Consider the following 26,807-nt stretch of genomic DNA (forward strand, 5'->3'; position numbering starts at 1 on the left):
GACTTCACAGATAAACTTGAAGGGGGTAGAGGACCGCTATGTGGTGTAGCAGTGTAAATGGGTGTGTGTATATGTGTGTGTGTGTGTGTGTGTGTGTGTGTGTGGCATGTCAAGCAAGTCAGCTGACCCCTGCTGTTACTTGTAATGTGACGGAGGCACTGCTGCTCCCTTCCAGAATTAATTTTGGGTCAGCCACCTGGATTGATAAAGTTAACCATCTGGCAGCATGTGCTAAGCAGAACACCGGCACGGCTGGATTTAGAGATAAAGTTGGGTCCTGTGTGAAGGACCTTGGTCTTCTGGGGGAAGTGCTTATGTAAATTGCGGCGCAGAAGAGCTGGATGATTGACACTGATAAGGGAAGGGCCCAGGTGTTCCCAGGCAGATGTGTGTGGCCAGCGGGAACTCCCCAGCCCAGGTCCCTGTGACAAGTAGGATTTAACTGCTGCAGCAGTCCATCCCCAGCAGGAGGCAGTGGTGACACTGGGCGTGGTGTGTTGGGTGACGTGTGGGGTGCAGCTCCCTGGGACACAGCAGACAACACACGTTTGTTCTGAGCACTGGGGCAGAATCTTCATAAACATCATCAGATATTTCAGCTGCCGTGCTTTATTTAGGTTGTGATGGGTACAGATAACTTATAACCTATACCCCCCGCCCCCGCCCTCTGCAGTCCCATCATCACATCTTCCCTGTTATCATCTCCTTACTGCAGAAGTGAAACCGGACGCAGACACTCAAGGTCACTTTGGTGAAGTCACTCGGGTTTCCATCATTCTGGCCTTGGAGCCCAGTCCCTTAGCCACTCGGTGCAGCGGGGCTGGGTGGGGGCTGGGATGCCAGCAAAGGAGTGGCGGGGTTCTCTGTGGGGGTCTGAGCAGATTTGTGACCCCCCCCCCCCCCATTGCTCTGGGAGTACAGGGAAGGATGAAGAGGTGGGAATAGAGGCAGGAAGGAGACTGGCCTGTCCGGGAGTTGGGAGGTGAGCGGTAGAGGCCAGAGGGCATGCAGGTGGAGGAGACGCTTTTGTTTCCTGGTCTTCCTGTTTTTGTTTTCATTAAATGGGAGATGATGGAGTGTTTTCTGTGCTGGTCCCAGGAGAGGCGCTGACTGTGACTGATGGCACCAGCTCTGCATGGGAGAGATGGGTGCTGTTGGGAGGCCCCAGTGAAGCCGCCCCCAATGCACTTTCCTAGGGGGACATGGTGCTGTGCTGTTTGCAGGGATGGCAGCCAGCTGGGATCGCTGGGGTGGGCTAGCGGCTGCCCCGGGCTGCGAGGAGGCCTGCGGGATGCAGGTGTGTGAGTGTGTGTGCATGGGGCTCGGGGAGCAGGCTGGGTGTGCCCACACCTGTGCACACATGCGTCTCCGGGAGGCGTGGACAGCCGGGCAAGGCCGGGTTCCCAGCGATGCTGCTGGTCTGTGGACCCAGGCTGAGGTCTCAGCTGGAAGGGGCAGTCAGAGTAGTGGCTGGAGGAGACAGTGTGATGCCCAGTGGCCTTTCCTGTGTAGAGAAGGCTCTGGAGGATTGGGCAGGAGAGGGTGTGTTAAAATGAGCCTCCGGGCTGCTGCAGTGGAAGTTCTGGAAAGGAAGGATGGCCAGTGTGCACGTAAGAAACATCTAAACCTGTAAAGAATTTTTATAAGATTTTATTTGAGCCAAACTGACAATTGCTGGGAAGCAAGATCTCACATTCTCTCGAGAAGGACAGTTCTGCAGTTTCTTTATGCATTAGAAAGTGGGGGTGGGGGTGGGGAGGAAGATTCCACGAAGGTGGGAGAAAGCAAGGTGGGGATTAGATTATAGGATAATTAACAAGATCGTGTGCTCTCTCCAGGGTAGTTTTGCTTTGAGGGGTCTGAAAGGTATTGCAAAGGTCAACCTTTTACTAAAGCAGTTAGCTGCCTGGGCGTGACTGCCCGCCATGACCCGCCCAGTTAGGGATTTGTGATCAGGTCACCCTCTGAGGTCACTTTCCGTAGAACCCCTTTTTCATCCGCACCAGCATGTTAGGTTGTGGTAGAGAATGGGTGGTTGGAGGCCAAGATGGCAGTGCTGGGTAGGTCAAGGGCGTGGCCATGGGAGGGGCCTAGGAGCCAGGTGAAGGAGGACACCCCTGGAGTGGGCTAGGCTGGGGACCTGGCCCCACACTGGCGCTGAACTCCCCTGGTCCCCTCCTTTGGGTGGAGTGGCTGTGAGGGAGTGATGACAGGAAACAAGGGACCCAAGGGGATGGCACATGAATCCAAAGCCACGTCAGAATACCTTAGATGGTCATGGAACTTCATGTCTTTCAGAGGTTTTCAGGGAGCCTTTGATGCACTGCCAGACATGCCCAGAGCCAGGTGGATGAGGTGTCATGAACCTTATTTTCCAGACTGGGAAAGTTTTATGTTGGTTTGTAACCGGCCAGATCGTCTTCAGCAGCGCGCCTGGGGACAGAGGTGACATTGGAGGGGAGTGAAGACTCTGAATGCTGGAAATTCTTTGGCAAGTTTATCTCCTTCCACTTCCATCGTGGATGATTCTGTCATTGGTGGTGATTCTTTTAAAGGAGGCAAGCAGAGCTCAGCAGGCGACCAGGTGAAGGAGCCCAGCAGCTGCCCAGCCTGCGTCCTCACCCCGTGCTCTTCTGCGGGGGGACCCCTCCCCATGCTCCTTGCTTGCTGGTTGCTGATGACCAGTGCGGGGCCAGCAGATGAGAATACACAGCTGTTTTATTTCATGTTATTGTGTCAGAAATGATTCTCATGACCCACTTCTCTCCCCAGAGTTCTAATGCCGATTGTAACTGCCCGGGGAAGGGGGTGACTGCTGCCACCAGCCACCACCCGTGCTGTGTCCATCCTCCCAGCCTAGGGAACACTGAGCTGGTGACACAGTGGTTCAGAAAGGCTAGAGGTGGTCACGTGTCTCCCATTGCTAATGGGTGGGGGGCAGGGGGATTTGGGCTTTGAACAGGCATCTTAGTCATGTTGCTTTCGACATTGAGAGAAAAAAATATATCAAACCTTCAAGTTCCCTGAGCACAGATAAAAGATTTCAGATACCTCTGCAGCTAAGTGCCACATGGGATGCACAGGCGATAAGTCTGATAAAACAGGCTTTCCTTGATGGCGATGTTTGCAACAGTACTGATAAAAATTCCCAGGGACTCCATTTTTATTTTCATGGAAATCTTGGATTTGACAAATTGTTGGGGTCAGTGGCTCTGAAAACAAGCTCGGCAAGCACCAGATGTTGTCACACATCTTTAGGTAGCTGTCATTGATGTGGAGCTCTGGGGGGGCTGCTGGGGGGGGGGTGTCCAGAGCAGACTGCCCTGTGTTTCGCTGGTAGTGTCTGTAGGGAGTCGTGCAGGTGTTACTATTTGAGGGGTCCCTTCCGGGGAGTCCTGCAGAGGAAAACGTGACCAGGTGGGCCCGGCCTGGGTGCACTTGAAGGCTGGGAAGATTCGCCATTTGGTAGGAGTGTTTTGGTTTTTCTCCTCCCAAATTCCAGAGCTTCCTTGCAGCTGTCCCGGGGACAGGTGCACAGTGTGTGCTGCCCGTAAATCCTCCTGATTCCTCAACTCAGTGTCCACAGAGAGCTGGAGGCTGGAGGGAGGAACAGGGGAGGGAGCCGGGAACCGCTGCCTTTGCCACACCAAGGCAGGCGTGTTTGTATTTGTTTCCCTAAAGTGACCGTTAATAGATGTGGTTTTAATGTTATCTTTAGTCAGCTTTGCCTGACATGTGGCAAGCAAGAAACAAGACATGTCGGATATTTTCCTGTGTTTCAGTGAGGATCTACTGTATCTGACACTTCCTGCGTTAGCTTCAAAGTCAGGACTTCTTCTCATCGGCCTACTCCCTGGGTCTGGAGTTTCCGTTTGGGTTTAGATGCTTCCTTTTGGCTCACTGTGCGGAGGAGAGAACAGCGGCTGGACCCCCTCTCCTGTCCCCACGGTGGCCTCAGGCAGGTGGCGTCTCTTGGAATCAGCATCTTTACTGAAAAAATGGGTTGGGTTAAGGTCTCTCCCAGACCTAGTTGCTGTAGTTTAAACCGCTGTTCCCATTTGCAGAGGATGGAGTAATGTCCCCCTGACCTTGTGCAAGCGTGACATGGGACAGTGTGACAGGACAGCTGCAGCCTGGGTCCATCGGCCTGTCCAGTCCTGGGCTCAGTCCCTGCAGGGGCTCCTGGTGGCACTCATGCAAAGCCACAGTGAGCTTAGCTGAGGACACCTGCGTGTTCTCCAGGCTCCATCTCCCACCAAGGGCTCATGGTCACCGCCTTCACACATCTTCCTTAGGCTGTTTTCTAATGAAAAATAATCCACTGCTGTAGATTTAAGTAATCAGTTGTTGGCAACAGTTAACCTTTTTCTTCCCAGCGTTTTAATCACGTCCATGGTACTTATTGAAACTAATTGTAACTGATAACGTGTCAATCACAGCATGAGGACCTATAGTGGCCTGATGGATAACTACTGCTGTTCTCCCTATTTGGGGAGGAATTACTGGAAATAATTGCTTCTCTTTTTATAGGGAGACCTTCTGGAGCTTTTTATTAAGATATTTAGTGGCAGGATTCAAGGAATGGTTGAATTAATAAAACATAAAATGAAAACTTAGTAAGACATAGGAACACGCAGCCCCTTTCCATCTGTGTCTTGCCTGTCCCTTTGCAGCAATGCTTCTCCACTGGTGGCATTTTGCCCCCCAGGAGACAGCTGGCAACATCTGCCCCGTTTCTGGTTGTCATGACTGAGGGAGGGGTCTACCGGCATCTGAACATTCTCTGTGCATGGGACCAAGCCCACAGCAAGGCCTCAGCACTGAGCTGGAGACGCTGCTCTGGGTGAAAGCCTAATACCACCTCCTTTGTGGAAGCCTTGTTTTTTTTTAGTGTTTCGGTGGGAAATAATAATATTCTGCCTTCCTCTTACCTGCCTCTTTTTATATAACACTTTTGTCTGGGTGTTTTCTGGGTTTTTTGGGTATTTGTGACCCTTGTCAATCTCTGGCCATTACCCCCCCCACCCCCCCATCACTGAGCAGAGTGCTCTGGGCATGGTTACCGCACTTCATGCCACTGTTTACCTCTGGACAATGGAAGCTTGAAAGCAGGGGGGCCTGTTGCTGAAATGTTGGAGGCCCGCCACATGTCGGGCAGCGTTCCTGAGAGGCCCTGTGCATGAAATGCTCTGCAAGTAAAGGGTGTCAGCATCTCCTACCATTGATCGGTCGTGCGACCTCTGTGGGCTGGACACTGAGCTGGACTCAGGGTACCCCTGGGGCTGGGTCTCCCCCTCCTCGTCTGCCCACCCGCCCCACCACAGAGGTGCCCAGCTCCCCTGGCAGACCTGCCCGACTCTCAGATCCGTGGATGCCTCTGGACGAAGGCGGACTGCAGACAGCTTTCTGAGTTTAGGTCACACAAACTGGGTTTTGATAAGCAGTCGCTGACGGGTGTCTTCACCTCGTGGTGCGAGCTGGTGTTAACTGTGGAGGTTACAACAGGAGAGTGTGCAGCACAGGTGCTGCCTTACGGGCCTGTGTGTCCACACACGTCACCCTCTCCCCCGGTTCCGTGGGCAGCAATTGCACTGCGTCCCCTGAGGATGAGCAGGCAGGCTGTGGGTGCTCAGAGGACCTGCAGGGGTGTTTCCTCCGCTGGCTCACGGCGCCCTGGACCAGACACGCACACGGGCCTCCTGTGAGTCAGAGATGAGGGTCAGGGTCTTAGCTCTTTCACTGTTCCACTTTTAACCTTCAGCTTCGGAAATGAGAATGATGGGCCCCTGGTGAGTTCAGCCCGGGCCGGGTCGAAGGCAGAGGTGTCTGTCTGCGGGAGTTCAGCGGCCTGGTGGCTCTGAGACCAGAGACCATTCCTCCTGGAATGATCTTACTTGGGCCTCACGCCAAAAGGTAAGACATAAAATTGTTAGTAAAACATAAATGTCTTTCTTGGCTGCTTGTCCGTATCTGTCGGTCAACCTGCTGCCAGAACATAGCCTTTAAGTGGCTGTGACCTGGGGTGGGGGGTGGGGGCTCAGGGGCCGGGGCAAACTCAGGGGTTGGCCGCTTTCTGTTGCCCACAGATGTGGTTCTGCTAAGATCCTCTAAACGTGATTACTAACTGGCGAGTTCTGTTATTTGGAAAGGCAGCTTGTGTAGCAGATGGCTCTGCTGACTACCAGCGGTTTCCTGGTTTCCTTAAATAAGGCTTATCAGCTCCAGTAACGCTTGCGAAATAATATTCTCGTGGAGGATGTTTAATTTATAGGCAGCTAGAAATGGCACAGGACAGGGAAGTGGTGGGAGGGTGGCCAAAGCTCCTAGACTTGCAACTGGGAGAGCACAGCCAGCTGCCAGGGTGATGACAGGGGCAGAGGCAGGGCTGTCCCCCTTTCCTGGACCCCCTCGGCACGCCTTCCCGCCGAGTCCCTGCAACATGGAAGCTTTGCCTGCCTGCCTGCTATTGGGTTTGGATGTAGTGAGATCAACACCAGCCTTTTTTTTTTTAAGCCAAAATGGTGATAGGTCATGGAAAAATTCAAGAAAGATGGTCCAGAGGGGCCAGTTTAAAAGGCAGCAGGAAAATAAAGCATAATGCCACCTGAGCACACGTAGTACGATTATTTAAAGGCAGGTCTGGATTTGTAAAGGGAATTTAGGTTTTGGAGTGACAGGTTCTGTCTGAGCCTCTGATTCTTTGCATCGGAAGAGCCCATGTATCCAAGGCAGTGGGGAGAGGCGATTCTCCTGGTTTTTCAGCCCAAACAGTCGCGGCTAGTGTGAAATCATTATGTTCCGTGTAGAAGATCAATGCTTCCTTGCCAGGCAGAAGGCACTGAAATATAGTGAACACACTGGGCTATGGCTGGAAGACGTTCCCTCATTCAGGGTCTTCTAAGATTCAGTGTCATCTAAGGTGGATTGAATGGAATCTTCTACTCTGCAGGCTGCATCCTCCTATGGCTAAGTGTAAAACCTGGGCTGGATTCTAGACAACCAAGCAAAAATTGGAAGACACTAACAGGAATAGTTGAGCTCTATAGGAATGCCTTTTCTTTCTTTCTTTTTTTTTTTTTTTTTTAAACCTTGGTTGCTATGACTGCCTCAGATAACAGGATATATGTGTATATCACTTACGGGCCAGCTAATTTCACATTAAAATTCATCTCAATATTTGAAAGTTGCCATGGTCTCAAATAGTGGGAATGGCCTCCAAGCCAAGTTAGGAATGAACTGGGTTCTGGTCTCACCATTGCTGAGTGTGACTTTCTCCTCGTACAAGCAGGGTTGACCTGTAAGTGTGTCTAGCTGCAGCTGTAAATTGTTAGACAATTGCCAAATCTGAGTGGTACTGATCTGTCAGCGTGCTAGGCCCTGCTTTGTCACCAACGCAGTGTCTCCTGGTGTTTTTATGTTAAAATTTGGCCTTGAAAACAGCATCATTTTTCATGAGTTTTTTAATTTTTTGAGGATGGAAACCCTACCTTCTCACTGCTTAGCGTTGCAGTGGGTGCCCAATATACCTGATGAATAAATGAACAAGTAGAAAAATGAATGAATGAAAACTTACTGAGATGGTGGACGATCATTTCTGTTTGATGGATGTCAAGTTCACTACTTGTCACACATTTGTTTCTCTCTTCGTAGCCAACAAAGCAGAATGCTGACACTAAGACAAAGGAATGACATTGTAGCATGGGGATGAGGACAGGCAGTGTGACCCCAGCGATGAGCTGTGTGGCCTTGGGGAAAGCATCCCCCCCCCCCCCCCCACACACACACACACACACATCCCCCTAACCTGATGGGCTCTGGACACCTCATTCTGTTAAGAATGTTACAGCCTGGCTCCCATTCTAGAAGTTGATCAGAAGTTGGGTCTTATCAGAGGGCTTTTTATTGCAACTCAGAAGGTGAGGCCCATCTGTCCGGGGTCTCCATTTTTGCAGTGCAGGTGTATCAGAGGCACTGCTCCCGAAACCTTGGGTGCCCGCAGCAAGTGGCTAGAGCTTCGGGCTCTATTGGTGGCGGTCATGCCCACGGAGAGCCAATGAGGCCGCTCAAGTGTGTTTTCAAGTGTTTTTTAAAAGAGTTTAATTTTCAGAGGCTTTTTAGGTTCTTTCTAGGTTCACAGCGGTGCTGAACAGGAGGTATTATACAAAGATTTCCCATGTGCCCCCACCCCACACATGCAGAGCCTACCCTACTGTCAACATCCCCACCTGGGGGCTACATTTGTTACAGTTGATGAACCCATATTGACACATCAGTATCCCCCCAAGTCCATAATTTATATTAGGGTTCACTCTTGGTGGTGTACATTCTGTGGGTTTGGACAAATGTATGATGGCACATATCCATCCTTACGGGATCACACAGAGTATTTTTCCTGCCCTAAAAATCCTCTGTGCTTTCAAGTAGCTTAAAAAGAAATAAACTGAAGCAACTAGCAGTTTTTCTGATGTACCTCATTAAATTTGAATATGTAATTTCGCTCTGAGGTATAAGTCCAGCTTTGTGAGGTCATAACCTCCTTCATAAGACACCTCAGGACTCATTTTTATATGCTTTCAGTGCCATGAACACACTAGGTGCCCATAATTATTTGTTAAAAGATGAGAGAAGGGGAAAGCAGCACTTGCAAACAGTCGTGGAATCCCAGGGCACCGCCGGGCCAGGAGGGCTGTCCCTGGAGTGGCCTCTTCCAGGTCGTGTGCGCATCCCGTTTGATTAGTGGACGTTGTATTGATGACATTTCCTTCTGAAACTGAAACATCTCTGTTCAGGACATCGGGAAAAACTGATAGGCTGTTCAGCTACGTATGGGCACTGCTGCAGCAGGCAGGTAACCACGATCTGCAAAGCCAAGAGATGGCACGTGGGGGGTGTGATGAAAGAGAAACTCAGCACTTGGTACCCACCGCGACTATTTAGTGCTTACACAGAATGCCTGGCGCGCCGTCGCATAGCTACTGTAGTTCTCACGAGTACTCAGAGTTTAGGTCCTGTTTTCTGCATCCCCATTTTACAGGTGTAAAAACTGAGGTGGCTAGGAAGTGCACAGGCCTCGCTGGGACAGGCATGACTTCTTCCTTCTCTTAAGCACTGTGTTCTCCTGCCTCTTGTTGAGGGAGCAAGTGCCTACATGTCCCAAGCCTTTCCCCGCACATTCGGCAAATCTTGAGGAGTGAAACTGCAAGTCCGTCACTTGGAGGGCAGTGGTGCAAACACATGGCCATGTCCCTGAGTTGCCATCCTCCTCCCTTGTTCCTCTTTGGTCCCTCCTTCCTGGGAGTGCCGGTGTTCCTGTGTGAAGTTAGTGGGTAACAAGCACCTAAGATACCTTTTTTTGAACAAGTCATTTGTCTGAGTCTTGGGCCTCTTCAAACACCATGGTTAGAAGAGGTGCTTCATAAACCCACAACAGGTGGAGGGGCCCCTTATTTTGCTCGTTTTTGCAGTAAAAGTCCGGAGCCTTGGTGCCTGGTTAGGGTTCAGACAGGGACCAGGCTGTCCCCCGGAGGCTCCAATCCGCGCAGCGGCGATCCAACCCGGCGCTTCGGCCTGCCCGCCGGCCGCGCTCCCGCTGCCCTGCGCTCCCGGGACTCGGCAGCGGGGCTGGGCGCGCCCCCGTGGTCCCCGCACGTCGGGCCCCCGCCTGCCCGCCCCGCCCCGCCCCGGCGCGCATTTCCATTTTAAACCACCGCCTGCCGGTCCCACTGCCGAGGCCAGCGCTGCTGCCCGCGCGTCCCGGGCCCTGGGAGTGGCGCAGGCTCCGGAGCCACCGAACTGTGCAAAAAAGGCCTGAAGATGCGAGCGGGCCGGCGCCATAGACAATGAAGCCGCGGGCGCCGCCGCCCGCCCCGGGCCCTGCGCGCCTCGGCCGCACCTGCCGGCGAGACCATCCCTGCGCCTGACGGTCCTCCCGCCCTTCCGCCGCTCCGCCCACCCGCCCCGCTGGCGGATGGCTGGGCGCCCCAGGCCTGGACCCCCGCACTCTGGCCACGCGGCGCACGGGCTGGTGGGCGCCAGGGGCGCCCTTCCCGCAGCTTCAGCCGGGCCCTCGCGGTGAACAGGGGGCGTGGGCCCTCTCCCTGCGCGCTCGCTCTCGCCGCTTCGTCCGGCGACCGCCTGACCACGCGTCCCGGCCCGCGGCCCGCCGGATGCGGCGCGGCCCCGGCGGGCGGCGCTGCGGCCGCGGCCCCAGACGAAATGTACCTACTGGACGGCAGCTGCGAGCCCGCGTCTCCGCCTGCGGACACGATGCCGCGCGGGACGCCCCCCAGGAAGACAGTCTACCGCATTTCCGTGACCATGGTCAGGAAGGAGCAGCTGGCAGCCCCGGGTGGCTCCGAGCTGCGCCCCGCTCGGAGGCTCCGGCCCGCGCGCTCCCCGGACGCGCCTGGGCGCCTGGTGGAGGAAGAGGCGGAGGAGGCGGACACTGAGGAGCCGGAGGGCCACCAGCCGCGCGCCGGCGACTTCCGCACCTTCCGCACCCGCAGCACCGGGCAGCTGGAGCTCGGGCGGTTTCGGCCGTACGCACGCGGCCCGCCGCCCACGGACCTGGCCGGCAGTTCCCCGACCATGGGGCAGGAGCCCAGCTCGCCTGCGCCGGGCAGCCCCGACGTGGAGGGGGCCCGGGCCGCACCCCTGCGGCGGAGCCTCAGCTTCAGGCATTGGAGTGGGTCGGAGGTGCCGCGGGACCCAGTCCTGGGCCGCGGGAGGCGACACAGCAGCTCCGGGAACCTGGCCTGGGCGCCGGCTGGCGAGGCCACGGCCGGCCCCCGGGCCATCCCAGAGCCTGTGGCCGCCGCGCAGCCTGCCTCGGAAAAGCGCAACACCCTGGATGTGGGCGAGGTGCTCAGCAAGAACGATGCTCTCTCGGACCTGGAGCGCTGGGAGCGCAGCAAGAGCAAGAACCGCACGCTGGACAACAGCGACCTGCAGCGGCTGGAGCGCACGCGCGCTGCGGCCGCCGGACCCGGCTCGACCTCCGAGCACCGGCTGCTGCGCTTCTTCAGCGGCATCTTCGCGCGCAGGGACAGCGCGCTCGCCGGAGGGCCCTCCCCGCGGAGCGGCCCCTTGTGGCCACGCGGCTACTTCAGCCTGCGGCGCGCCCCGACCGACGCGCACTCCTCCAGCGCTGAGAGCATCGACGGGTCCCCGCGCAGAGGTGGGCAGCGCGGGCGAGGTGGGGAGGGCGATGGTGGGAACCGGTCCGGCCGCGCAGCGGGTCAGCTCGGCAGAGCGCGCTGGGACTTGGAACCAGCTAAGGGACCTGCCTTCCCAAGTCACCAGCCATGCTGGGTGTGAAGCCGGGTGCTGCGGGCGGTTTCCCCGGTAATACTGCGGCGGTCTGACGTCGACCGCCCGTCCCTAGGTGCGTGTGGCAGCACCTTTCACGGTGTGTGACCTCAGCCATTGTGAGCCCGTGGGGGAGAGAGAACCTGGCCAACGGTGCCTTTCTCCTGCCGGTGCTGGCGCAGCCTTCGCCATCAGCAGGCCCCGGGACTGGTCTCTGTGCCCCACTTGCCGGCTGTAATAGCGGTGGGCTGCTTCGGGGAGCCAGGCCTCGGGCCCTGAAGCTCTTCAGCAGGTGGTTTGTGCAGGGCTGGCCGGGAGAAGCAGCGCTCATCCCCGCTCATTTCTTCCTCCACCCCCAAGCCTCGTCTCCCTGTAGGCGCTGCCATGATATGGTACTGTGGGTGCTGTGAGGTGGCCTCAGCTGATTTGCAGTTGTCACCTATTGCACTCCTGGTAAGGACCACTCATCCGAGTAGTTAGGGATGTAGGCCGCTGTCCCCAGGCCTCACGGCCAAGTGGTATCTTTTGAGGAGAGGGTTGTTTCCTGGTCGTGTGTCCTAGCACACAGGTAGGGAAATCGCAGCCCGCAGGCTGTGCTGACATCTTGGTTGTCTGTTCTCTTATGTCTTCTGACATGGACCTCGCAGGGCAGTTCCCCAGGCAGATGTGATAGTATTCTCTTGCACAGATCAGGTAGCTCCTAGTAGTGTTTGGGGCGCAGAATCCCCTAGAACCTGTGAAGCACAGACCCCATCTCCCCACTTGCCTGGGCATCCCCAAAGGAAGAGGCTGGGGGGGGGGGCAGAATGTTACACATTCCTGGAGGGGCCAGGAGAGGATGTGTAAGGATGTCGTCCCCAAGCATTTCACCACTGAAAAATCATTTGTGATGTCCCTTATGCTGATGACCACAACTCTGGTGGAACTGCTAGAGATGAGGGTGGTTGCAGTGTGGCCTTTGATTAGACTTTCAACTGCTAATTGCCACCCCCCGGAGAGAGAGGATCCCTCCCCACCCTCCCCTGGTTACCTGACTGCCTGGGGTACACATTAAAACCAGCCAAGTCAAAGAAATCGCTCTCACTTTACTTTTAAGGTGAACTGAAAACAAATAATGTCATGTTCTCATATGCGAACATCTGATATTCTGAACACTTGATATTATGTTTCTCCAAATGTGAGAGAATATTTGAAACCAAGCAATTGTATGTGCAGTCGTGTTAGAATCTGATGTTTTATCTTAGTGAGGATGCAATACAAAGTTACCTGTTGCCAGGTGGGCGTCAGTTGAGCTTGCTGTACACATCTTGTGTTTCAGCCTGCCTTGGGATCCTTGCTTTGGAAGACACCGTGTTTGACTCCAACCGTTAACCCATCCCTTTCTGCATTCTCTGAAAATATTAAACGATGTGAATTACGTGGTTAAAACAGTTGGTTTGTATGAAGTTGCTACTTCCGTCATTTGCGTTCAGTGGAAGTTCCAATACGCAGGTCCTGGTTCTCCCTCTAATAGCAGGCTTGCATCTTTGTTCTCAGGAGCTTTGTAGAAAGTAGTAATTAGCCGCCCGCTTCCAGACAAGTACGCATCATGGAGAGGGGGGGAACTGTCCATTGTGGGACCTACTAAAAGCATTTGGCATTTTGGGTTTCCTGTCAGTCAAGTGGATTGGTAGGTTTGGAATAGTAAAGGTGTGGAGTGTGTTGGAATTTTGATCTGCAGGGCAGAAGAGCATACTAACAGTAATGATCGCAATAGTGCCTGGTTGGTTTGTCCCTCGCGGCCATTCCTTCTCAGGGTGGAGTTGCTTCTGTCTGAGACACAGCACCGGCATTTGGGTTGTGTAGAAACACTTCATGTTACAGAACTGCCTGGGTCACGGCGCTCAGCCAGAACTGCAGGCCCTTATTCCCAAGCTCCAGGTAATCACAAAACGTGCTGCCTCTTTCACCTGCCTTTGGTTAAAATGCCCGAACTGTCATGGTTCTAAGATATTTCTAAGGCCAGTGTCCTTACAAGTGAAAGGCGCAGCCCCCCGTGGCTTTCAGCTCTTATTTTATTATATACTTTCCCACTTTATGTACATTTGCTTTGTGTGACATAGATTTGTCAGAATTTAGGTGCTGTTTAAATGAGGTTTTGAATTTAGGGTAAAATTCTCTAAGGTAACATTCTGACGTGGTGGAACACGGGCTCAGTTTCCCTGTAAATGTCTGTCGGGTGAAGGCCCACAGGCCTTGCCCAAAGCAAGGGGCCAGGTGGGTGCGCAGAACCCCATGCGTGTACCTGAACATGGCCTGTGAGGTCCCCCAGCTCCCGATAATCAGACACCAGGAATTTGTAGCCAAGTCTGAGCTACTCACACTCAGTGCGATAAATACGTTTTGCCACCAACAGTCTGCTAGACATTTGAGAATAAAGCTTCCATGTTTGGCTTTCAGAATTGCAGGTAAGCTATTGTGAACCTGTGGCATGATATATAGTGAGCAGCAGCGCTAGCTTTCTTTAAATCTTGGCTGCAATGTATTCAAATTTGAAGTTGATTTCAAGTCTAAAGGAAATTAGAAAAGACTTATCAGGAAGGCTTTCCTTTTGTTACATGCTTTCAGCTATTACATTTTTGAATTAACGATAGAAAAATAACTTTAAAGGACTATCTAAGTAATTACTCCTTAAATAGTTGAAATGGTTTACTTGGCCTCTTAGAGTTACGTGTTTAGTCTTAGACAAAGTACCGATGCTATGGTTAGAGCCTTATTTTAAAACACACACAGGCTCCCACATCACGGCCCTGTGGTTTTCCTGTATTCTTAACTCAAGGCGTCGTGGTGGAAGGCTTGAGGCACCCGCCTTTGTGGGATGACTCTCCTGTACTTTGTAATCCCTGCCGGTTCTCATCTGTTTAGGCTCTGCCTCTCCCCCCTCAGCCCCCTCCATAGTCACTTCCTAGAGACCCCTGGCAACTCACTCTCTGTAAGGTTCGTAACTATTACAGAGCCCCAGAACAGTCCAGGGAAGCCCTGTGTCAGCTCAAGGGCATGTTCCTGTGACCTGATATATATGTATTAGGGCAGTCTGTTGACACAAGTATAATTTAATACAAAGAAAGATCAAATAATAAAAGATTAATGCCATTGGAGGGTGTCACTTTCTGGCACCTGCTCTCTGCATCTCAGCCAGCCTAACACTCCTTGGACCCAGCCATCGGCAGTGCCAGGCCAGAACTGCCCTGTCTCCAGGGGGTTCTGTTGCTGTTGGGAGGATTGATTACAGCAATAAAGTGATTCCTTCGTCGCCCTGACTGAGGTTACTAGCTTTTTAGATTAGTAATTTACAACTGATTTTCGATAGCACGGTTTTATGAGTGGCTTTGTTCTTTAATTTCTGATTCCTTTGATTTGTATCACTCAATTTCTGCAGCATGATAGACTGTTTTATATAGTTTTAAAATTTTTTTCACTGGAGGAAGCAGCAATTAAATAAAATTACTGAAATAACTCGATACTTCTTTATTTTTAAAACTTGATTTGTTACTGAAAAGGACATACTGAGTTTTAAAGAAACAATGTAACTCAGCTTCTCCTCTGAAACATTTTGAACTAATTACATACTCAGTGTTTAGGAATTCACTTGCTTTTTATAAGTGACTCCAGATAGCAATTTAGGACACCCAGTTTTTTTGGAACAAGGTTGAATTGCCCTCCTGGAGACAGAGCAGCTCTTTCGGGGTTCCGGGTACCTGCAGAGCTGCCCCAAGGTCAGCCACGGCCCCGCGGAGCAGGCCTTGGAGGCTCGGGCTATATCTTGCCATGTTGCATTTTCTCAAGTTGGAGCCCATGTTTCAGCGGGATCACCGGTTAGTATCTTTCCTCATGTCAGCCTGGGGCTGGAATACCCTGTTGCCAAAAGAATGTCCAGAAATGCAAGTGCTAGGGGGTCCTCCACTCTTAACATAGGCCCGTTGCAGCAATCTGGCTGGTTATACAGTTAACAGAGAGCTTTCGTTAGGAAGTGTAAGACCCAGCTACAAAGCGGTGATACTTCTCCCCTCCCCTCCCTTCCCCCCGCTCCCTTCTTTCTGTCCTCTTGTTTTTCTATTGCATTAGCAGGCCTTGATTGAGTTTCCATGACGGGCTCTGCCCTGGGAGTGGGGAGCAGAGCACAGTTCCTGTATTCCGAGGCCAGTAAGCTGTTGGGGGAGATGGCGAAGTTCCTGGGACACTTACGGGAAGGGAGTTCTGAGTGTATTTCTCCACACAGCATACCTGCACGAGCACTGATCCCAGTGTGTGATAACCACCTTGTTTCCATGTCTGCCAGTTCTGACTGGAAGTCCCTCCTGGACGTGAAACCTGTGTTACCCCTCTTTGTGCTGCCGTTAAGGGCGCTGTGCTTGGCGTGCAGACTTTGGATAAATGTTTGTGGAGGGAATGGATGAGAGGACTCGGGGATACAAAAGGCAGCAAATGTCCATGAGCAGGAGAAGAAGTTAATGAAGGATTCACAGAGGGATAAAACACTTTGGGTCTTGCAGGGTCAGTAGGAGTTTACCAGGAGGCATAGAGGAGATTTCTCTACCAGCAAGGTGTTGCGGTTTCTGTAGCCAACTCTCAAGAAATCATTCCCGTCCCCAGATCTATATGATTAATGCCAACATCAGCATTGAAAAGGGTGTTAGGTTTACATTAATGAGCTTTCTTAAAAAATATTTTTTTGGCGCAAGGTTTCTTCTGTTTTTGATGGTAAATGTTTAGGCTTTTTCCCCCCTGTGATGATCTGAAATCATGATATCAGTTTAAAATGATGTTGCAATGAGCAAAATCATGAAGAAAGTAAAGGTTTTGTTTATTGAGGGCGGTGATTGAGGTGAAGTATGTGTGGCCGCAGTTATACCCCCAGGTGGTGGGTAGAAGCGGAATTAAGGTCAGCCAGTGAGCGGAAAAAAGAGAGATGTTTGTCTTTGCGTCATTCCCAGAGAAGTGCCATCTGCCCGCCACTGTTTTGATCTAGGCTTTGTTCTGCCCCAATTGGTGTTGATAGTGGCTTGTTTATGGGAGCCAGCCTTAGAAGTCTGTTTCTCATGTATTTCAGCTGATATAGGCATTCACATTTGTCTGTTCCCTTTTCTCCTGTTAATTTACTTAAGACGTTACTGTAGATGCTCTAAAAATTTAAAAAAAAAAAAGAAAGAAAGAAAGAAAGAAAGAAAATGTTAGTGCATGCCTATTCATTTGGCTGGTTTTAATTGAAACTTGGCCCTTGGCCCTTTGTTTTCTTATAATTTCCTGTTATTTTCGTTTTTGTGTTTGGCTTTTGGTTCTAACATCACTAATGGATGTGAAGACTCAGAAAGTTTATGAAAAAATGCTTTCGTGGGTTAGAAGATGGGAAGACGTCACTCATTCGGTACCAGGGTGTACCAGCCAGAGGCGTGGGACGGGGTCACCTTATCTAACTGAAGATAGTTTTAAGAGGTGCATTTTGGTTGGTGGGAGTGAAAGGGAAAATGAGGGCTATGTTCTCCAACGGCTCTTGTTGGGGATAGCACACGGCGTGGAATCTGTAGGTGGTGTGAGCATTAGCTGTAAGGTTTTACAGGACGTAGGGAGCCGGTCTGGGTCACCACGCAGGGCCTCTCCCTTTATTCAGTGGACGGTCTTTGGGTACCAGTGGGATACAAGTGCCTTTGAGTGGATGCCCATTCGTGTGAGGTGGTTGTCAAAAGGAATTTTACTCCCCCTCACCCTCTGTGCCTGTCGTTGTTGCAAGGGCGTCTTTCAGCCGTCCTGCTGCCTGGCAGACACTTGAGAATTGACGCCGTGAACATTGCCACCAGCTTTTCTGAGGCAGCCCCTGCTCTCTCTCGTGTCTCGTTCTGACACCAGACCAGAACTACTCAGATGCCACTTTTTCAGTAGATGGAGGTGGGAAGGTGGCGGGAATTTATCCCCTTGGTACCTTCCTGCTCCAATTAGCAAGGGCTTTAAAACCACAGAAAAACCAGACGGTCTGTGACATACGAGAAACAGGATGTGGACTTAGGGGTGCAGCTTTGTCCCTGGCCTTCCTGCACCCTGAGTCCTGCTGCCTTAGAAGTGGGCAGAGTTAGTAACCTGTGGTGTGGGAGACCCGGTAAAGCTGGTCCTGCTGTCACACAGCTCATCGATAGCTCCAGGATACGGATTGTTCGGGTTATTTTAGTTCCCGAGCTAGAATCCCAACCCTCTGAAGAGGAGATGCCTAATCTGCTTTGGGGGGGAGTCCAGAAGCCAAGTTCGTTGACGGCACTGGGGACTTTTCATTTGAAGGAGAAGCCTGGGAGCACGGAGGCTTGTTTCCCAGTGTTTGAGAAGTAGACACAAGGAGGACCCGGTAGTGAGTACTGCTTAGTGAGATGCAGAGAGAGAGGGATTTTGACTCAGAATTCGGAAGTCACTCCTCACAAGCTGAGCCACACTTTGGAGTAGGCCGCCTCCTTGCACGGAGACTGCGTCGCTGGCGGCTTTCAAGCAAGGCTAGTCGGGCTTGTGGGAGGGATGCTGTGTGTGTCATCTGGGGCTTAGAAGGGACGGTCTTTAGGTTCCATCCTCGTTTTTAAGTCCGAGAGTCCTTTCAGGATCTAGCACTTGGATGATTTTTGTCCCTGGGCTTCTCTCAGTATGTAGCTTTCTCCCGAACTCAGGAAGGGGCGCTGGTTCCGTCGGTAATTTCTTTGGTCTGTCCTCTTGCCTGTCCCACTTGTGGCTCCTGCTTTCTTCTGCGGGCTAATCTGAGGCTCAGCAAGAGTCCGCCTGCCAGCAGAGGCCGTCTGCTCCCTTCCCCGCTGCCACTCCAGGAGCTGCCCCGTAGCTGTTGCTTTCAGGCTCGTGGGGGGCATTGAGCCCTCACAGTCCTGAAGCCATTTGTCCTCCTGGCATCAGGGTGGGTGATGTCCGAGAGTGACAGCACTCTGATTCTGTCGCAGCCTGTGCCGCTTTCTAGCTTTCTCTTAGTGCCGTCACTCACAGCTGACTGCAGGTGTGAGAGGAGCACGGTGGTGGGGGGAGGAAAGAACGTTCTTCTGTGTGTGGCGGGAGCCTTGTCAGGTGCCACGGGGAGGGAGCGCAGGGTCTTCAGTCAGCGGAGGAGGGCGCGTCTTGGCTGCGACACTCAGGCTAGTGAGCTGCCGTGTCCTTGAACTGCCCTGGGCCCCCTCTGCCTCGTTTGTTTGAAAAGCCTTCCAGTCCCGCTAGCTACCACCTTTCTGATTCTCAGGAAGGCCAGAAAGGACTGAACGCAGGTCCTGAACTCTGCCACCAACAGCAGGTCTTTGCTTTGGGATGATTACCTGTCGTGTTGCAAGAGATCCAAAGACAGAAAAGGTAAACTCTGTGGACGCGCTTGAGTTGATGTGCTGTGAGCTGTACGTCTGCCGGGGGGGTGGGTGGTGGGGGGGCAGACCCACTCCTGAAGCTACAGGTTTTAAGTTCATCTCGTATTTTGTTTTTCCTGCGTCAGCCTATATTTTCCCATGATCTTCAGCTTACTGCTTCTCTTTTAGTTTTCAATTACAGTTGACGTTCAATGTTACATTAGTTTCAGGTGTACAGCATGGTGATGAGACATTTGTATAACTTACGAAGTGATGCCCCGATGAGTCTAGTACCCACCCGGCACCACACGTAATTATTACAGTATTATTTACTATATTCCCCGTGCATCCCAGGACTGTTCTGTAACTACCAAAAACTACACATTTTTGCTCCTTTGACTCTCACTCTTTTTAAATTGTTGACCACTATACCTTAAAATTATACATAGAGAAACACTCACCTTTTTTCTTTGGTGTACTTCCTCCTCCCTTCTTTAATGTAACTGGAAGAGTGACTGTTCCTTGCAACGCACGGATTCACTGCATTCCTGAGAGCAGCCATGTATTCCAGAACGTATTCTGAGGGCTGCGTGCGAGCACTGCCCTTCGTAACCCCTGCTCGCGCTTCCTCCTGGACGGACAGCAGCCAGGGAGGGGCCTGAAAAGCAGAGGTGTGTCCCGGAAAAGTGTCTGGCTGCTGTAGGGAACAGTGACAAGCGCTCCTGGGGATGATTTGCAGCCTTCAGAGCAATCAGCATCGATATGGCCTGTTGATCACATTGATTCAGTGAAGTCAGTGTAATAAACGTCATTGGGGCACCCCACATTATCTCCAAATATTTAGGGTTTCTAGTACGAGGATACAGATGGTAGAATTATGGTAGAATTGCACCTGCGTTGGTCTCAACACAACATTTTGACTCTTGTGTATAAAGTACAATGGTTCCCCCTTATTTGCAGGGGATACGTTCCAAGACCCCCAGTCAATGCCTGAAACCTGAGATAGTACCAAACCCGACATATACTATGTTTTTCCTGTACGTACATACCTAGAATAAAGTTCAGTTTACGAATTAGGCACAGTAAGAGATGACCAACGGTGACTAATAATAAAGTAGAACAGTTGTAACAATCCACTGTAATAAAGTTATCTGACTGGAGTCTGTCTAGCTGTCTGTGTCTCATACCCTGTCTGATGACCCAGACGGCTGCAAAGTGGCTGAAGGGCAGGGAGCATGAACAGACGCGGACAAAGGGAGGATTCACGTCCCCGGCAGGCACGAGATTTCATTACGCTACTCAGAACGCCATGCAATTTAAAACTTAGGAAGTGTTTACTTCTGGGATTTTTTGTTTAATATTTTCAGAGTGCGGTTGACCTTGGTATCTGAAGCCGGGGAAAGTGAAACCGTGGATAAGGGGGACAACGTCTGGATAAAAGCGCTGGGGTTTGACCGTTTCAGATTATGTCACAGAGCTTGTTCCTCACTGGTGCCAGGAAGTAACTAGTGAGAGGCACGTCAGGTTTACATGCAAGAGGTCAGAGGGCGGGGAGCTGGCCCCAAGGCCAGACTTCCTCTTGGGGACCCTCACCCCAAGACCGAGGAGTGGAAATTAAATATCTACTCACATAAGATTGAGAAAACCCGCTGTGTCACTAGAAAGAGGCTTATGTATTTAAGGAACTGGGCAACTGTGAGCAGGATTTGAGGCTTTGCTCTGGCTGTGGGGGAAAGCGTCGGGCCTGAGCCCGTGGGGGTCTGAGCATGAATGCTGGTGTCCAGAGCGGTCTCCTCCGGAAGCTGCAAGTTAGGAATTGCCTTTGGGCCTGGCCATTTGGACGGGTCCCCCGCCCCTGCCCTCCGCCCCCATGTTTGTTCTGTGGTTCTCTCCCTCGGCCAGTGAAAGAGGATCCGTGTAGAGAGGCCACGAGGGAAGGCTCTCCCTGTGTCTGTGCATGGGAGCGGGGGCTGGAGCCCAGCACAGGCCCCACGGCTCACGTTGCTGGAAATGTTTGTTCTGGCGGCTCTGCCATCTTTAGGAAGAGCATGTGGCCCAGTGGGAAGAGTGTTGTGGCCCCTACAGGCCCTGCTCTGAAGCCGATCCTACCAGTTATGGGGTCCCCCTGGGCGCGCTTCCCTGCATCCACCTGGGCTGACACAGGCTGGAGCACCGGGTGAGATGCCGTGTCCACGGCCACGATCCAGAATGCAGCCAGCTAGGCTTTCCGACCCTTTCAGCTGGTCAGCTGAAAATGTGTGCTCCTTTTACACTCGCTGTGACCCTTCCAAGTGCCTGCCCAGGTAGAAAGCACACGGAGCGGAAGAGTTATTTCAAACGTAGCGCTTTTGTCCTAAGCTGACTTCCACCCCTCAGGTTAACTACCCTGGCCGTCCCTCCCCCAAGACAGACACACAGACACATAGGTCTCAAGGTTCCGACACGAGTGGGTGTTGAGTGCTCTGGAACCTGAAAGTGTAACATAGTTCCCCGCCCGTTAGCGTGGACCAGCGCTCAAGGAGTGGCGCGTCCTGACTGGTGAGTGACTGGCTTTTAAGAGGAGATCGCGAGTAGGTAGGTGAGCTGGCTCAGAGTGAAGCGTGCTGGGGAACTGCGTCGTTTTCCTCCGATGGGCACATCGCATCGCGTCCGACCGAGGGTCTAGCTTAGTTGCACGCTTACACCCTGGTACTACTTGTTTTCATATAGGAAGAGCAGTAAACGGGTGAGGGCCCTCGAGCGGTCCACGGTTTCAAGCGCTCACAGCCGGGGTGGTCACACAGCCCCTGCTCTGTGGCTGAGAAGAAGACATTTTGAATAACCACCTTCTTGATTCTTTCCCGGCTCGCTCCTTCTTCCTGATGAGTCCCATCTACCTCAGGTGGGCGGGCTGGTACCAGCCTCTCCGGGCCTCGGTTTCCCCTGTGTCTGATGAAGGGATGAACCTTCGCCCTAGAAGTGAACACAGTTCTCAACACAAGAACCTGGGGGATTTGCTCTCAAATACCGAGTATTGGCATTCCCAGGGCAGTTAGTTTTCCACACTGGGGGAGATTTTCATGGCATTTCCCTTTTCTTTAAAGTCTTAAGATAGATACTCGTCCCCAGAAGGAAACTGAGTTCTCAGGTTCCTCAGGTCATGATTTCGGGTTTACTGTCCTTAGGTGGCACATGGTGACAATACTTTTTACGTATACTCAGGGATTTCATCCCCACGCCAGCCTTTGAAACGTGACTTTGATTCCCTGTAAATTTACCTTTGGGGCAGTAATAGGATGTGTATAACTAATACCACATAAATCCTAAAAACGTCATTCCTGTAGGTACCAGGTTAAAATTGTCAAGGTAAGAAACGTCCAAACCTGTAAGAATTTTGGTAAGAGTTCGCTTGAACCAAACTGACGCCATGCTGGGGAGCCAGATCTCACAATGCTCTGGAGAATGAGTTTCCCAGTTTATTTTATGTATTTGCGACTAAGGAGGGAACATAAAGTAAGGAAGATAACATGAAGGTGGGAGAAGCCAGGCGGGGATTGGATTCCAGGATAGTTAACCAGAGTACGTGCTCTCCGGAGGGTGGTTGTGGCGTATTTCAAAGGTGTGTTAACCTAGCTGCACAGAAACAATAGACGGACTTGCTTAAGGCAAAGATAACCTTTTACTGAAGAACTTATGTGCCTGGGGTGTCAGTGCCCTCCATGACCCGCCCAGGTGGGAACTGATGATCAGAGCACCCTGTTGTGAGGTGACTTTCCACAGGACGCCCTCTGTTTTTTTTTCTTTTACAGAGTCCATTTCCGGTGAGTTTCCAAACTGAGATGTGCTTCATGCCTGTCAGTTATAATTGAATAAAACAGGCAGATAAAACTGTGTTTTATGCCTGCTCACCAGTGTTTGAAACAGATTGTTTAGATGACCTGTCAGCTTTGTGTTTTGTCTGTTTCCAAAACGAACAGGAGTGTTGTCTTCATTCACAAGACATGGTGAAGGATTTACTGGGGCTATTTGCAGACTCTCGAGGGAAGCCAGGACAATTTAAATCATTAAGCATCTCTTGAGGGGAGAGTACACGTGCTGGGAGCCCAGGCTCTCGGTGGTGGGGGGATGGACCTGGATTTCCCCTCTGAACCTCTGTGCTCAGACAAGCAGGTCTGACCTGTCAGTCTGGTCGTGGCCAGTCTGCACCACAGGTGTCAGGCTCCTCTGTGGTTTGTTGGCGTTTGGGGAGCACGTTCCCTCCAATCTCCTGTTCTTCCGGGCATCAGTGGGGGTGTCATCAGTGCAACGGCCTTTCACTTTGCCAGCCCCTGTGCTTCCAGAACGCTTCTGGAACTTTCTGCTTCCCTCTGGACCCCTGCAGGTTCAGCCTGTTCTCAGGAAGAGCAGGTCCCAGCACACGAGACGCCAGGCCCTGCTGGAGCCTGTTGTTTGAGCATTTCCAGTTTCCGGGCGTGGAAGTGGGGGTTGGAGGTTCTTCCTTGGTGGAGGTTGTTGTCATGCTCTTGTGCACACTCGTGCCCATTCTGACCGACACAGGGAGCCCCTGCTGCTGAAATGAAACTTGTCCTTCATCTCAGGGGACGCCCTTCCTCCACAGCGCCCGGCAGCTACTCACAGCCTTCCCCGCGGACAGAAGGCGCTTGGGGCGCGGGGTGATCGCCAGCTCCGGGAGCTGCGGGCTGAGTGGCAGGCAGTCCGAGGTCCTGGGAGCCCCTTCCACCACACTGCTATTTGAGGAAAAGACTGTGCCTGTTTCTAGACTGGCTGTGTCGCTGTGTCACAGTAAGGCCGCCTCACCGCCTTTGCTTGTCAGGCGGGGCGCTGATGGGAGCCCCTGCCTACGTCCGTTCCTTGGTTCCAGCAACGACCCCGTGAAGTAAATGACTGTCCCATAAGTCAGCTGGGTGAGTCTGCTCTCTGTAGAGAGATCTCCTGGAGATCTACAGACCCAGGTGATAGAGGGATTAAGGGATGAGCTCCAGGCCCCTGCTGTCTGCCCCCCTCCCCCTGGCAGGTCACAGGTGGGAGCTCCCCTAACCCGCAGCCTCCCTCTCAAACCCCGGTAATGAAAGGCCTGCACCATTTCCCCTGGGTTGCGGTTTCCTCTTCACAGCAGTCATAGACTTCGGACGCTGGTACATGCTGCCGGCACGTGTGTGTATGCACATGGCATGTGCGTGTGTTGGGTCATGCGTGCGAGACTTGGCTGGCAGGGCTGAGGCCTGTGCCGTCTGAGCAGGTGGGCAGTGAGCTGCTGGTTTGCACCCTGCCTGGGGGCTCCGGAGCTCAGGTGCCAGCTGCCAGGTTGGGTCCTTTGCTTCCGGGGCTGAGTCGAGCTCTTAAGGACATTAAGTGCCACTGACACTGTTTTTACAAATGCTTCTTTGGTTTGTTTTCCCTGGAGTAAACTTATCTGACGGCTGCGTATGTTTGATGGAAATCAGATGATAGTAAATGCATGGCTTCCTGGGAGCCACTGCCTGTCACTCGTCACCAGACACATGTCCCTTCTCTCCCAGTCACCATGGGGCCAAAGGTGCTTTTCTTACCCCTTTCTTGTGTGGGGAGGGACCTGCCTTCCTGACTCACATATGCGGCCAGTTTAGTGGCTTCACTTTTACTGAAATGTGTTCAGAGGATGCATTTCTAAAACGAATGAGCCTGGAAAGTTAGACTAGAAGGGACTTTGACCCCCCACTCCATCCACCCTTTTGAAGGTGAAAGCAGCACGGAGGGAGGCCGGGGACCTGAGTGAGCCGTCCACGTCCCAGCCTCCCTCCCTCTCAGCCAGCAGGCCTGGCTTAAAGGTTACATTTTGTTACAAAGCCCAAATTGGAGAGTTTAATATTGTACATTTGAAACATTTAGTTTAAAATACAAGTGATACCCCAGGAAGCAAAAGGTGGCTTATTCTTAGCTCCTTGACTTGGACGGTGAGCAGCTTCAAGGCACATCCTCGGTTGTCGCTTCTGTCCCAGGAGTGGTGCTTGGCCGGGCAGCTGTTCCCCGCTGGGCAGACGCAGGTACGCTTGGGGTGGCACCTGGTTCTTGGATGTTTGTTGCTCCTGCAGTATCTTTGGTTGAAGTGATGGTGTTTTTCTTTGCTCGTGATTTTTTTCCCCTCCAGTCCCGTCTTGTGTTGCTTTTGAGAAGTTCAAGTCGGTGGTTTTGTTTTCCGAGTTCTAAATCTAGCCGTGCAAGCCCATGAAGTCTGGGCCTGAGGGTTTGGCACAGAGTCCTGGCTGCTATTTTAAATATGCCAGAAGCCTTCTTGGAAGGCACTCCCGGTTTTTCTCTGATTAGGTTCTGGGCTTGGGATCTCAGAGCACCCCACTTACAGTGCCAGAGCATTGGGGTGGGGTTGTTTCTGAGAGGTTCTGCCCCTCCCGCCAGATTTTCCTGCTGAGGCCAGGCAGGGCCCAGGACTGTCCACCCCTTTCTGAGGGGCCAGGGCTCTGGGGTACTAAACCTAGTGCCGTCTTTCCTCCTGGCACATGCTGCTGGTCTGTGTGCCCTCCTGGCCAAGGGCTGCGTCGTGGAAAGGCCAGCCTGTCCAGATGGACACTGTCCATCCAGGGAGAAGAAGGGGGTCCCTTTTAAATGTTGTGGTGCCAATGACATACTCTCAGAGGTGGGACTGTTTACGCACTTCCATTGTAATAAGCACAAGTAAACCCATCTTTAAAAGCTGCTTAGACCGCAACTCGGATACTCATGTGAGATGTGCCACATCCCGCTGGGGCTCCGAGGGGTCTGATTACCTTTGACTCACCTCTTCCTTCTCCCTGCCCTGCCACGCAGCAGCCACACCGGGTCTCAAGCAGATAAACTTGGTTATTCGTGGGGGTGACCCCAGCAAGGTCGCATGTGGGCAGGACTCCAGTGGACGGCGGAGGAAGGCTGTTACCTGTCCCTGGGGGCTCACATCTGCGGAGCCCTCAAGGGGGGGGCCGCCTTGCCCTGGGGACCGGTGTCTCACTTCCCTCCTGTGTCCTCAGTGTGGCCTCCGTTGTGGTGCCCCTCCCCCACCTGCCCTCAGTCACTGACTGGGATGCAGCACTGACCAAGCTTGGGAACAGTCGCCAATGACATCCAGGGAACTCAGAGGCAAGGCGGAGATGCAAAATTCAGTTTCCTAGAAATAAACATGCAATGTATGTGAGAGTTTTCAAAGCCATGAGCACCCTCAGGATAGCTAGGCAGCCAGCTATCTGGTTGCAAGATAGATTGAGTTACCAGAATCCTTACAGCTTTCCTCAGAGGATGTAAATCGGTTACACAGAATAAGGTCAGACACCGGGCCGGCAGAATGAGTTTGGCTTTGGACATCCATCCAGGGGCCTTGGGTGGGAGGCGTTCTGTGGACCCAGAGCCAGAGCCCGAGGGGCCTCCGGGCAGGCCCCACATCAGGCCCCACACGGGGTTGGGTCCCCATGTGCCCATGATCATTAAGGGTGGGTGTCGATACCTCCGGAGGTGACCACGCCGCACACCTGCCCCTCTGGCCCCTCCCCCGTCCCCGAACTGACATCCACCTTCCATCTGCCCCTCAGCTGGGTGCCTGTCGTTCTCCTCCAGCATCTGGGAATGCCGCCTGCCCCCCCACCCGTCCTCCTCCCTCTCCCCCCACCCCAGTTGCCCTCCTGACTGGGGCTCCAAGCCACACCCCTCCCCCCACGTTCTTCCCAGCTGCTTGGGGTCCAGGTCCTGGAACTTAAATGGCAGCACCGCAGAGACCCCTTCCTGAGGGACACTCCCCCAGGCCGCCTTCCCGCTCGCCCTTGACCACAGTACCCTGTGTTTCCTGCCCAGCGTGATCAGTCTGTCCTTAGACACCTCTCGTGGGCTCATCCCCTCCAGTCCTGTGCTTCTCAAGGGTGAGAGGCAGGTTGGTGGTGGTGGTGGTGGGTGATTTGTGGTGCGGGGCCTGACTCCAGAGCCCGGGTGAGTTACTGTGTCAGGGAGTGAACCGTAGGCACTGCTGTGGGGGGGGTGTCAGGGAATGGGCAGGGTGCCGGGAAAGGGACAGGGACTCCTGAAAGGGACGGGTACTCCTGCCTCTGGCCAGGATGTGGGGGTCAGATGTAGATGCTCAGCAGGTGGGCGGGGCCTTGTGGTCTGGGCGCCTTCCTGGTGGGGGCTCTGAGCAGT

The 26,807-nt window shown here is 52.9% G+C and overlaps 1 protein-coding gene across 12 annotated transcripts in view; it reads left to right on the forward strand.

Annotated features, from left to right (window-relative positions):
• AGAP1 (ArfGAP with GTPase domain, ankyrin repeat and PH domain 1) overlaps window positions 1–26,807 on the forward strand; it is a 511,591-nt gene that overhangs the window by 126,134 nt on the left and 358,650 nt on the right. For 4 of the 12 annotated variants that reach the window (XM_074315501.2, XM_074315511.2, XM_074315462.2 and 1 more), the window contains exon 1: window positions 9,676–11,176. The exons of 3 other annotated variants lie outside the window; for them this stretch is intronic. In XM_074315501.2, coding sequence (XP_074171602.1) covers window positions 10,216–11,176 — 961 coding nt within the window. In that variant the 5' untranslated portion in view covers window positions 9,676–10,215. Of the gene's footprint in view, window positions 1–9,673; window positions 11,177–26,807 lie in introns of those variants that run through there. 5 more of the 12 variants (XM_074315453.2, XM_074315491.2, XM_074315485.2 and 2 more) reach the window with 4 other exon arrangements.

The sequence above is a fragment of the Rhinolophus sinicus genome, chromosome 17 (assembly GCF_057876585.1).
Source record: "Rhinolophus sinicus isolate RSI-liver-muscle chromosome 17, RSI-T2T, whole genome shotgun sequence".
Classification (NCBI taxonomy): Eukaryota; Metazoa; Chordata; class Mammalia; order Chiroptera; family Rhinolophidae; genus Rhinolophus; species Rhinolophus sinicus.